The 13,796-nt window shown below is 46.0% G+C and overlaps 1 protein-coding gene across 13 annotated transcripts in view; it reads left to right on the forward strand.

The window, feature by feature from the left end:
- The window catches only part of LOC137422340 (tight junction protein ZO-1), a 633,827-nt gene that overhangs the window by 569,813 nt on the left and 50,218 nt on the right, over positions 1–13,796 (forward strand). For all 13 annotated transcript variants that reach the window (XM_078771176.1, XM_078771169.1, XM_078771173.1 and 10 more), the window contains one exon: positions 7,560–7,768. In XM_078771176.1, coding sequence (XP_078627302.1) covers positions 7,560–7,768 — 209 coding nt within the window. The remainder of the gene's footprint in view (positions 1–7,559; positions 7,769–13,796) is intronic.

A 13,796-nucleotide genomic window follows, 5' to 3' on the forward strand; every position in this document is an offset into this window, starting at 1 on the left:
TAGCGACCATGCCACGTAACCTATGACGTCATAATTATAATTTAAAAATTATACAGGTGGAGTTGCACCTATGGTGTTTCCTGTCAATCGAACCAACGGTTGCAGAGAAAATCATATTTATTTTGTGCGGACAAACAGACAGATAAACAAACAAGATGACGTCATGCAGAGCACGATACTTGCAAAATCCACCCTCCCTCCCCCCCCAAAAGGTTGCAATTGATCCAGCAAATTGTCCATTTCATCAAGATCAAAATTGACGATCTTGATCAAAGCCTGGGTCAATAGGATGAAAAGTGACGATTTTTCAGATGAAAATTGATGATTTTTGAAGTTTGACCTAGAGTTGACCTTTGACCTTTTGGCCTCAAAAAATAGTTGGTTTCCCAATTTAGTGACTCGATGTGCAAATGCTTTTCCTTTTCTCAAGTCAATCGAATTAAAATTGACGGTTTTTCAGATGAAAATTCATGATTTTGGAAGTTTGACCTTGAGTTGACCTTTGACATTTTGACCTCAAAAATAGTTGGCTTCCCAATTTAGTGGCTCGATGTGCAAATGCTGTTCAATTTCCAAGTCTATCGAATGAAAATTGACGGTTTTTCAGATGAAAATTTATGATTTTGGAAGTTAGACCTTTGTGGATGGACCTGGAGTTGACCTTTTGTCACCACCTCTCCCAAGACCTTGAGTTGACCTTTGACCTTTTGACCTCAAAAATAGTTGGCTTCCCAATTGAGTGACTCAATGTGCAAATGCTGTTCAATTTCCAAGCCAAATGAAAATCGACGGTTTTTCAGATGAAAATTGATGATTTTGGAAGTTTGACCTTGAGTTGACCTTTTGACCTCAAACATAGTTGACTTCCCAATTGAGTGACTCAATGTGCAAATGCTGTTCAATTTCCAAGCCAAATGAAAATTGACGGTTTTTCAGATGAAAATTGATTTTGGAAGTTTGACCTTGAGTTGACCTTTTGACCTCAAAAATACTTTGTTTTCCAATTTAGTGACTCGATGTGCAAATGCTTTTCAATTTTCAAGTCAATCGGATTAAAATTGATGGGTTTCTTTTCAGATGAAAATTGTTCCTTTTGGAAGTTTGACCTTTTGACCTCAAAAATAGATGGTTTTCCAATTTAGTGACTCAATGTGCAAATGCTGTTCAATTTACAAGTCAATCGGATGAAAAATGACGATTTTAGAGATTTGACCTCCAGATGACCTCTGACCTGTGACCTTCTCAATTGTGACAACCTCTACAACTTGGTGAAGTTTCATGACGATCGGTTTAGAATTGTGACCTGTCCGCCGGTAGGCAAACAGATAGAATAACAAACGCAACCGACCAATATACTTGAAAAATCTTCGATTTTGCAAGTAACAAACAAACGGACTCAAATGCAATACTCTCTCATCTGGCGAGGGCAACAAGAAAGATGTCATGCACGGCATGATATTTGCAAAATCCGAGTAAACAATATGCTTCTAGCGTTTTGATTGGTAAACCTATTCAGTGACCCAATATGCAAATTCTGTTCCACCTTGAAGAGTACCCAGCCTCCGGATGGGTGGAAATTGTGCATTACCTTCTGAAAAAAGTATCATAATGTATACACAAAGAATTAAGTTAAGCACCCCCCCCGTTTTTTTACAACCTCGCACATTACAAGTTTGTTGTCGTCAAAACAGTGTAATATATCCATGATATTGCTATATTTTCTGGAGAAGTGATATTATGGTCACATAAAAACATAACAATCATGCCGTTTTCAATATTTTATTCTGAATAATTTAAGGTGAAATTTTTTGGGAATTTTAGGCATATTTTCACCTCAATTTAAGTATGGAGCTATAGGTCCATCACGGACAGTGTGGATGACGTTTATGTTTTCTAACGTACAGTCATTGTTCTGAGATGACCTCTTGCGATCTTTGCGTCAATAACGTGTGTAGGACCCACGTGATCGGATCACTGACTCAACCCTACGTCTCATAGACCCTATAAGCCGTCGTATGCGTTGCTGTGGCAGGTTGTTCCATTCCCGATGTAATGCACGTTCCAATTCATCCAGATTGGCTATTGGAGGGACCATCTTCGCAATTTGTCGTCCCAACATGTCCCAAACGTGCTCGAGGGGGTTCAACCTGCCACAGCAACGCATACGACGGCTTACAGGGTCTATGAGACGTAGGGTTGAGTCAGTGATCCGATCACGTGGGTCCTACACACGTTATTGACGCAAAGATCGCTAGAGGTCTTCTCAGAACAATGACTGTACGTTAGAAAACATAAACGTCATCCACACTGTCCGTGATGGACCTATAGCTCCATACTTAAATTGAGGTGAAAATATGCCTAAAATTCCCAAAAAATTTCACCTTAAATTATTCAGAATAAAATATTGAAAACGGCATGATTGTTATGTTTTTATGTGACCATAATATCACTTCTCCAGAAAATATAGCAATATCATGGGTATATTACACTGTTTTGACGACAACAAACTTGTAATGTGCGAGGTTGTACAAAAACGGGGGGGGGTGCTTAACTTAATTCTTTGTGTATATATTACAAGACTCTATAGATGTTTGTATGGTGTGCATTTATGGGTCTAAAGTGCCGAAGAAGGGTTCTAAGTAGTCGAAAGGATCTATTGGGTCTATAATGGTGTATAAAAGTCTATAAAGGTCTTAAGGGGTTTAAAGATCTAAATATATATTTTCCAGTAGTAGTTGGGCGATAAAGGGGTCTGAATGTCAAAGGATCTATGCAGTGTAAGGGGTGTAAAGAGTCTTACAAATCTTTAAGGCAGAGGTGTAGAAGGTTCCTAAGGGGTCAAGAAGGTATAAAAGTCAAAAGGGTGACCTTGACCTATTGACCTCAAAAACAATAAGCTTCCAGCTTGTCACAACCTCTCCCAGGTGGTTAAGTTTCATGAAGATCAGAATAAAAATGCACCAAAACAGACAGATTAACAGACGACACCAACCAATATATATGCGAATGTTCGATTTTGCAAGTAACAAACAAACAAACAGATGGGTAAAAACAACCTCCATCCACCTTCGGTAGTGGAGGTAAAATAATGAGGGAGAGAAGGGCTGGGAAGAATGGGAAGAAAAGGAAGATGGAGTTGGGAAGAAATATAGAGTAGTGGCAGTGGATACAAATGTATACAGAATTAATGCCTGAGGAATCTGGTGGAGTATGTGGAAGAATGGGTTGGATGAGGCAGAGTAGGTGATACCATCTTTGTTTACATAACATATAGATTGTCAATAATTGGGGAGTTAGCAGTTCTCACTATCAGTTTTCAGAGAGGTATTGCACTTGTCTTTGAGCTGTTTAATCTGGGTTTGATTCTCGAACCGAGTCTTAACTGTTGGATTGGTGCTTCGCAGGTAGGGGGAATGTGCCATGCCATTGGGATGGGACATGAAGCCGTGAGTCCCATCTGCTAGCATTAACTGGCGGACATTAAAGATCCCACGAAGTCCTTTACAAAAGATTATGTTGTAGGGGTTACCCCATTGGGACATAATCCACAGACACGGGACCAGTGGGGTTATTGATTGTATGGGCGTGGCGTGCGCTCGGTTGTTGGAGCCACGCCCCCTGAAGAGTGAGTTGCGTTATAAAAGATGCGTGAGTTCCGGTATGTTTTAGTTCTGTTGGAATAAAGGAGCTTTGATCAAGCTACAAAGCGTCTAGTCCTCTCGTTATCCGCAACTCCTACATTGGTGACCCCGTCTTGCTCCCGAACATTTTCGGGGCTTCAAACGAACACGGCGACAAGCGCAGTTTCGATCAAACTGCCAGAGTTTTGGGAACGACAAGCGGCCGTTTGGTTCGCACAAGCTGAGGCCCAGTTCGCCATTCGGAGCATTTCTGCGGACGACACGAAGTATTATTATGTTGTGACTGCGCTCAGCTGCTCCACTGCGACCAGAGGGGTGAGCCTTCTCCGGGATCCTCCGAAGGACCGCAAGTACGAGACGCTACAGGCACTGCTGCTCGTAACCTTCGAGCGCACTGAGGCCGAGCGCGGCCACAAACTATTTTCTCTACCCGGGCTGGGCGACTCCAAGCCGTCGGAGCTTATGGACCACATGTTGTCTCTACTGGGCAGCCACCGACCATGTTTCCTCTTCAAAGAACTGTTCCTGCAACAGCTGCCAGGTCAGGTACAGACAGCCCTGGCCAACTCGTCTGTTAAGGAATTCCGCGCCCTGGCCAGGGAAGCAGACAAGTATTTCTCCGCCAGCCAGCAATGTAGTGCGGCCGCATGGGACCCCGGCCCCGTCGAGCCTGCGCCACTGGCGGACACCGTCGCGGCCGCCATTACGGCCCAGCGGCGGAAGGCCCCAGGCTTGTGCTTTTACCACTCAAGGTTTGGGCTCAAGGCCAAGGCATGCCGGCCACCCTGCACCTTCAGCGAGTCGGGAAACGGGATGGCCGGCGCTAGTTAACTGCCATGAGCGTCGGCCATTCGGGCAGTTTGTTGTTCATTTCAGACACCGACTCCGGACGTCGCTTCCTCTGCGACACAGGGGCCCAGGTGAGCGTTGTACCTGCGTCGGCGTTGGACCGGGAGTCATGGCCCCGCCCTGGAAGCCGCCAACGGCAGTGCTATTCAGACTTTTGGCAAACGGACCGTGGCACTGTGCTTGGGCGAGCAGCGGTTTAAATGGGATTTTGTCACGGCTAAGGTGTCCACCCCCTTGCTGTGCGCTGATTTCCTCTGCGCCAACAGCCTATTGGTGGATGTTAAAAATCAGTGGCACATTAATGCGTAGACATTCAATTCTCTTCCATGCTCGCTGAGCGGCTCCGCCTCGACGGGGCTTGCGTGCACGCTCTCGACCTCTGATGAGTTTGCCCGCCTCCTCACCGAGTTCCCGGCCCTTACACGGCCCACCTTTTCGGCCGTTGCCGTCAAGCATGGGGTGGAGCATCACATTCCGACCACCAGCCCGCCTGTCTACGCCCGGGCTCGACGCCTCGACCCGGGGAAACTCGCTTTCGCAAAGGCGGAGTTCGACACGTTGGAACGTCTTGGCATCATACGACAGCCCGTGGGCCTCGCCTCTCCACATTGCGCCGAAGCCGGGTGGCGGTTGGCGCCCGTGCGGGGATTACCGCCGCCTTAACGATGCCACTACCCCCGACCGCTACCCAATCCCGCACATCCAGGATTTTTCTGCTCGCTTGGCCGGTAAAGTTTTTTTTTTCTAAGGTGGACCTCGTTCGTGGTTACCACCAGGTCCCCGTCCGGCAGCAGGACGTTCCTAAGACCACGGTGATTACACCGTTCGGGCTTTTCGAATTCCTCCGTATGCCTTTTGGGCTCAACGCGGCCCAGACTTTCCAGCGCCTGATGGACAGCGTGTTGCGGGATTTGCCGTTTCTGTTCGTCTGCCTGGACGACATTCTCATCGCCAGCGCTTCCAGGACTGAGCACATGCTTCACCTCCGAGCGCTCTTTGAACGCCTGAGTCAGCACAGCCTCATCATTACCCCGGCCAAGTGCTTGTTCGGGGTGGCTTCAATTGACTTTCTCGCCCACCGCATCACGAAGGAGGGGGCCGTCCCACTGCCGTCTAAAGTGGAGGCTGTGAAAGGTTTTCCACGCCCCCTCACCATCAAGGCCCTGCAGGAGTTTTTGGGCCTGGTGAACTTTTACCATCGTTTCGTGCCCCATGCGGCCCAGCTGATGCGGTCCCTTTATGAGGCCCTCAAGGGCAAGCCTACCAAACGTGCCATTGACTGGACCGAGGAGATGGCCACGGCTTTCACGGATGCTAAATTGGCCCTCGCCAGCGCAACCATGCTGGCGCATCCGTCGCCCGATGCACCGATGGCTCTCACTACAGACGCTTCGGACTACGCGGTTGGCGCCGTGCACGAGCAGTCGGTCAACGGGGCGTGGCAGCCGCTTGCTTTTTTTAGCCGGCAGCTCCACCCTAACGAACGAAAGTACAGTACCTTCGATCGTGAGCTCCTTGGCCTCTACCTAGCTGTCCGACACTTCCGTTACCTGTTGGAAGCCCACCCGTTCACGGCGTTTGTGGACCACAAGCCCCTGGTTTTTGACATGGCCATGGTCTCGGAGCCATGGTCCGCCTGTCAACAACGCCAGCTCTCCTTCATTTCCGAGGTCACGACGGACATCCAACATGTTTCTGGGAAGGATAATACGGTCGCCGATTGTCTCTCCCGGTCCATAGTCGGCGCAGTCCACCTTGGCATCGACTACGCCCGCATGGCGGCCGATCAGATCGCCGACCCGGAGGTCTAGGCCTGCAGGGCGGCGGTCACGGGGCTTCGACTGCCTGATGTGCCGTTCAAGGACACGGGCACCACACTACTGTGCGACGTTTCCTTGGGCCAGCCTCGCCCCGTCGTACCCACCAGCTGGAGACGGCTGGTGTTCGATGCCATCCACGGTCTTTCTCACCCGGGCAGGAAGGCGTCGCAAAAGTTGGTGGCGGCGAAGTTCGTTTGGCATGGGCTCAGGAAGGTTATGCGCGACTGGGCCAACACCTGCGTCGAGTGTCAACGCTCGAAGGTGCATCGCACCTAGCGATGGTTTGACCAGGTTAACGTGGCCCTGGTGCCTTACGACGGGCCCTTCCGCGTTCTGGAGACCGGGGACAAGTCCTTTGTGGTCGACATCGGCGGCGAACCGGACCACCTTTCGGTTGACCGCCTTAAGCCGGCTCACTTGGACCTAGACCAGCCCCCTCGGTTGGCTCAACCACCGAATACGGACGTTGCCCGTGCGAGTGAATTCTGGGGGTGCGCATGTAGGGGTTACCCCATTGGGACATAATCCACAGGCACGGGACTAGTGGGGCTATTGATTGTATGGGTGTGGCGTGCGCTCGGTTGTTGGAGCCACGCCCCCTGAAGAGTGAGTTGCGTTCTAAAAGATGCATGAGTTCCGGTATGTTTTAGTTCTGTTGGAATAAAGGAGCTTTGATCAAGTTACAAAGCATCTCGTCCTCTCGTTATCCGCAACTCCTACAATGTGTCGATTGTTGCCGGAACACTAGCAAAATTATTCTTTCCTTCCCCAATGTGCATGGACACTACATCAGTGGTGGCACGTATGTGCATCAGTAGCGATGCATACAGTGAGAGATTGCTAATGGTCAGTTTAGATCTTTTCAAAGCAAGGAGAATCTAACTGTTTCAGACGTCACTCCTTATTTGGCGCCAAAGCGGTGACGGTATTTATCTGATATTTTGGAGGAAAAAAACAAATGTAAATGTAACATTGCTTTTTCCTTAAGGGGAGAGTGCATGTCCATTTGCGTACCTCAATCAACGTCCTATTGATTTAATTGATCACTTCATGTTAGTTTATCAAAGTCTAGGGAGGTGTCATTAATACTCAATTAGATAACTCATATTGAGTCATAACGTAAAAAAACATCTTTCAATCATGTTTCTGTCCAGATTGTTAGATTTTTATTGCTGTTTACGAGTTGTTTCAGAAGGAGCTCACTGCTTTCAACTGTCGACCTTTGCACCCTCTCTCTCCATCCCTGCAGCCCCAGTGCCTTATCAGAAAATGACGGACATGCGGTGGTCGCCACAGCACGAGGCATATTTGACAGCAATGGAGGTGTTCTCAGCTCCGTGGAAACAGGCGTCAGCATCATTGTACCCCGTGGAGCTATTCCGGAGGGTCTTGAGCAAGAGATATATTTCAAGGTCTGCCGGGATAACAGCATCCTCCCCACTTTGGACAAAGACAAAGGTTCGGTTCCTTGTGCATACACATTTTATTGATTTTCTAAGACAAATTGAGAAAGCCACCTACAAGTAGGAGATGTGGCGATCATTTTTGCTTAAGAGCTTAACTGCTATTCTTTTTTTCTTTTTTTGAAATAAAGAAATCTCTTATAATGGGTCATATACACAAAACAAAATAAAGAAAAACAGCAGAGCTCATCTTACCCAAAAGTGTAGAATAGAGATAACTTGATGTCAAGCATTGTGCATTGTTCAGCCGACAAAGAACAGTCATGGCTTCTTGAGGCTGTGAGCTATTGTTCACAGGGACGAGGCATGGGATGTAAGGACGAGGTCAAAAGTGCACCAAAATAATTGAGATTGGGATTGTTTTCTAGTACAAGGTTCAATGCAGTGTAATTTCTAGGGTAATGACAATGCACCTTCAGACTGGACAGTTCACAGAAACTCACTCTGCCTCACTGCTCAACTCACTGCCTTCTCAAACTCTCCTGCGTTCTTGCTCTCTCTTGGGGTCCACAATTTTTCAGATGACAGAGAGTAAGGCTCACCAGGATTTGTGATTTAGGGCATGATAATTGGGATATGTGACATAAGCAGGTGACTTCAAAACATCATTGCATCGGAGTTTCTGCCCTCCTACGGACCGTTTACCACGTGCTAGTTCTCCGTACAGCAGTATCTTTGGGAGCCGATCATCTTTCATTCTGACTACATGGCCAATAGGATGGGCTATCCTTGAAAAGGCAGCCTAGACATCCGTGTAGCTGCCTTGTACCACTGTCACTCTGCTCAATGTGTACACGACCATCACACTCAAACCAACGGTGTGCAGAACATTATAGTGCGGGAGCCCAGAAACATTTGTTTCACATCTCGAGTACAAAAGGTTTGAGGCCTGGAATATATGCATCTATGATAGGAGACCCCAAAAAGGCAATTCTTAAGTTCTGCAATTCTGCACAGCAACCAGGGGGCGCCACCAAAGACCCCTAAATGTGACTCTTAATTCACAATTTGAGTACATCTTTCAAACTTGTCTTAAAATGTTCTCTATAGGAGTGGAAATCAGAATTCCCAATTCTTAAGTTTTCAATTTGTGTATTAGGTCGCTTAAGAACGACCTAATTAATGCTAATTAATGCTAATTAGCATTTTTAATTCACAATTTGAGTACATCCATGAAACATATGGCAATGTATTCCTTAGGTCATCCTAAATCAAGATCAGTCATTCTTAAGTATCCATTTCATGTATTAACCCACTTAAGAATGCACACTGACAAAAAGGAGAAACATAGATTGTATACAAACACAATGTTTTATTTTTTTATAAACTACACAAAAATGTACTTAGTATGCATGAATTATGCTTCAAAATCAGATCATAGTAAGTCATGTAGTAAATTGGCGTCCTGGTTCTACCGCCCATCAACAATTAAATCTCAAATCTCGGAACAAAAAACAATTTTTAATGTTAATTTTATAAAAATTAATACCTAATGTCTAACTTTTACTCTATTAGCGATATTGCTGTTTTATCTCTGACTATCGCTTATAAACTATTTAACATGTTTAAGCTAATTACCCTGAACTAAAAACAAATTTTAATGTATGTAAAAACTCAACTAACTATATCAACGAAAAATTATTGAATTTATCTCAAACATCAACATGATTGTATATATGTTGTTTTATCCAACATTCCTAACATTATTTTGCTTAAAATTTCAAAAACATTACAAATTCCCTGTCAGGATGCTTTGGATATGTACCGTACTGAATATAATCGTATGAACAGGTTTGGTCGATTGTAAACCTACACATCACCATCATCACCATCTCCTTCAACGTCCTCTTCATCAGAAGATGACTGCGCTAGGACCTCATCATCGTCAGCATCAGCTAATTCTTCATCATCTGGAACGAGCGACTCCGGAAGTTGGTCTCCCTCAAACCAGATGGGTTTATATTGATCTCCCACTAGTTCCCATCCGTCATCCTCTGATGGGTGTTGCTGGATGATTGGCTGGTCAGCATTGGCCCACATTCTTGAAACAAGCGATACACGCTTTATGTGGGCAGCAACCTCTCTTTCGCATGGAGGAATACTACTGGCATCAGCTCCCTTCAGCTTTTCAAGTGGGTTCTTTCCTCTTAACTTGGGCTTGTAAATTCTTTCAAAGGTCTTGAACCTGTAGGCGTTTAACGTTTCCTTCGACTTCTCTTTGGCTCCATACATTATAGCAGTGAATTTCAAGAGTGTGTCCTTGCATTTCTCGCTTGGCAGTCCATCTGTTGACAAAGCTTTGAAAGCTTGCTGTACATCGGGCATCTTTTCCAGCTTATTAAAGGGCTGAACCTTGCCCTTTCTTACAAATGCTGCGGTGTAATCCGAGCCGGTAAAGGCATGGAAGGCAGGGAGGGAACTGCACAGTTGTGGTCCCAGTGACTTGGATATCGCTGTTAGGTCAATGAGCCTCCGATTACGCTTGGATGTAGTACCGACATCCATCCAGATGTGGCTGCTGAATTTCTCACAATGATAGAGCAGAATAACAGCTATGTCCGTGTCTGAGGCGCGTATTACTACATTTCCATTCGAGGTGTCTGCTGCCTTTGCATGCATGCAGATCTTGGTATCCGCTTCTTCATGGTTGTTACTGAGCATGTCTACGGTATCTCGCTTGACCTCTCCTTCGCTTACGTGGAAATGGAAGCACTGGCCTGACGGAACATCTAGGAAGACATCACAGGTCCCAAGTATATGAGCGTATGCTTGATCCTGCCATTCTCTTGCAAGAAAATCAGGAAGTTCCCGTTTGAATGACCTGGACGTTAGCGCTTTGCTGATATCGTTGGGCCTTCTTTGTGCTGGACCAGTAATAATGTAGGATCTGCTGTCCTCGGCTGTTGTCCCCCGTCTGGCTCTTTCTGCATCCTTCAGTGACGGTTGAGGGTAATCATCAAAGGCTACGTGTACCCGGACTTTGGACAATGACAATACTTGGTAGAGTATGCTCCTCGCTAGACCTCCATATGTGGGTGGTAAGTTTGGAGGTAGGGTGTGCAGAAGATATTGTCCATCTACTACGTATGCATTGATCTGTTGAGGTCCGTCTCCTTTGATCTCCTTGCTCTCCAGTAAGTTAAGCAACTTACTTTTATCTGTCTTGACCATGCTCTCATCAGGATTGCACATCGTGAGTGGTACTGGTGTAAGGGGATATTGGAATATATGCTGCAGGTCAACATCACGCTTTGATGCAAGGATTATTAGGCGGCCCATCAAATCACGAGTACACTTCAGAACTGCCACTTTCTTATCCGGTGTTCGTCTATTTCTGGCACATTCGTCTACGAATGTTTTGAGAGGAGCTTTCTTTATGGGTTGTTCAAACCTACTGTCATCGGCCTCGCATGCTGTGATGAATGCCTGGTGTAATGTCCTTCCACTTGCTGGCACATTCAGTAAACTTTCGCGGACTGTTTCACTAGTTGCCCTTCCTGTATGGATGTTGTACAACATGGTATCTGCATCTGTTTCGTTCCCAAACGGATTGCAACTATCCTGGATTTGTTTCACCATGGTTTTCACATCTCTATCATCACGTTTTATTCGTGCAGGTCTCAGTTCAGCAGTTGTGTCTTCTTTGACTATCAGCCCAGCCATTTCGTGGAGTAGACTAACGAATGAAGCTCTCGTGGATTTCGTAAGCATCCAGCGAAGTCGTGCCGCATAATTATTCGTTGAAGAAGTGAATCCAGTTCTTCTCGAAGCTGCATCCGCGTTAATCGTCTGTTCTAGAGTCAAGTCGACCGGGCATCTACTGAATGGATGTTCTGTTCGTCGTACAGTAAAGACGCCTGCTTCCAGTATTTGACGTAGGCCAGGATGGCTGTCTTCCATGTTCATCAAATCGAGTTGGAACTTTGTCAGCCACCGACTGTAATTTACATGGTTTGTAGCAAAGAACAGTCCAATGAGTCCGGTCAGTGAGTATGTATAGAGATCGATATCATTCGTTCGAATCGCCCGTTCGAGCTCGTGGTATTTATGAATGTAATCTATATACATTCTCCAAAACTGGGCGGTTGCACCATGGCCTCCAGATCTTGTCACTTGGGTATATGCTTCATACGCGGCTGTGCATGCTTTGAAGACGTCCGAGTCTAGAGCAGACTGAAGCTGCTCCCACGTGGTCAGTTGAATGCTGCTTATCAATGCTTCTGTTTCTTCTCTGTGTGGGTAAGAGTCTAAGAAGGATGAGAAGTGTAGCATCTCAAGAGCAAGGGCTAGTATGGGGTGCAATCTCTTGCACCTGTTGAAATGTTTCCCCGTCAAAAATCCGTTTAAGGATCCGGTTGCAAGTACCTCAGATTCAGTCAGCATTTCTGGTCCTCCAGAGTTGGACAGGAGTTTCCCAATAGCCTTGAAGAAAGCCATTTCGATGTGGAATGGGCCTAACATTATGAAAATGTTATCAAATTTCGGTTTCTCAGTCACTTGTATTTGAAGTGCCGGCTTGGCTGCGCCCAGATCATAACTGACTATTCCGTATTTCTGTCCCGTCTCATTAGCACACCTCTGCGTGATGAGGAGAGTCTCCTGCATGACCTCTAGGCTGGTGATAGGCTGGCGTAAGTTTGGCATATATAGAACCTCTTGTTTTGGAAGATGGTCACTGCAAATGCTTGCATTAAACCCAACCCACATAATAGGCAATACATCATTGCCAATGGCATGGCTCATCATCCACACGAGGTCCAGGTGGCGAGCCTTGTTGCTAACATCTGGAAGGCTGTAGACTGCAGTGTTTTTGTAACTGAACTTCGTCATCTTTGGTATCTTCCTATATGGCTGGAGTGCAGTATCTGTACTCTCAAGGGTTCTCTTCCTTTTGCCTGTCTTTACTTGCCGAGCACTAGTTGAGGTTGAAACTGCCATGACAGCAGATGCTTCACGTTCTTCATCAGGTGCTGGCACATTTTGGTACAGAATACCCATGGTATCGTGCAGCGAATTGGCTCCAGACATGGTTTGAGTCATCTCATCGAAATTGTCGAAGGCTAATCCGACTGGTTTACCTACGACTGTTCCTTTTGGACAAGCAAGCTTCTGTTCTTGAATGGATTCAGCTGTGGCAGTTTCAACTTCTTCCAATGTGTTGTAGCTTAAACAGTGACCAAACCTGTTCAGGACTTGAACCATTTTTTTACTGCCAGTGACCGACTTAACACTCATACCAAGAGCTACATGTTTTGCAGGTTTTGCGCGACCCCGTTGTACAATGAACAAGGCATCCTGACTAGACGAATTTGCGCGGCGCTTTACTGACTGTATATCGCTCTGGTTTTAGCCCTCCGTACAAAATATTGAAAAAATCTACTACAAGTTTTGGGGGTGACGAGTCCCCGTTTCTTAAATCCTCCAATGTCGGACATTCAGGAAGGTCGACCTTTTCAACCTTGAGCAACTGGTTGCGCAAAAGCAATGCTGCTTTGGCGATTGTTCTCTCATCAGTAGATGTGTAATCATATACAACACGAATTGCATCATCTGCGGTTTCTGCATTATATAAGATGTTTCCAAGCCTTTTCCCAAGTGAACTCTGTATCTTTATGCGCGCTTTGAAGTGACTCATCAATGTCCTAGAGAGGCTGAAGGCGCTTCCCCTGGGCGTTTCTGCGGATGCCGAACAAATATCAAGATAACGTTCATATACAGAATTAAGAAGTTCAGGTCTGTTGTCTATTATTACAGATTGCTCAATGTATGCAAAAATGTCCAACACACTGGTCTCAGAAGGCGTTTTTGTTTCACGTGTGTCCTTTTGGGAAACTCGATTGGCTGACAACAAATACGCACTTTTACATGAATGATGGTAGTGGGCCTCCTTGGCAATTAAATCCGTATCAACTACTTTTGGAATAACCTTACTGTCATTTAATGTCTTTGCTGCATTTTGGATCGATACACCGGCTTCAATGGTTTCACATCTTCCCAACAGTTCGACGCTTCCACCTTTGAGT

The sequence above is a fragment of the Myxine glutinosa genome, chromosome 2 (genome assembly GCF_964187855.1).
Source record: "Myxine glutinosa chromosome 2, kmMyxGlut1.1, whole genome shotgun sequence".
Lineage (NCBI taxonomy): Eukaryota > Metazoa > Chordata > Myxini > Myxiniformes > Myxinidae > Myxine > Myxine glutinosa.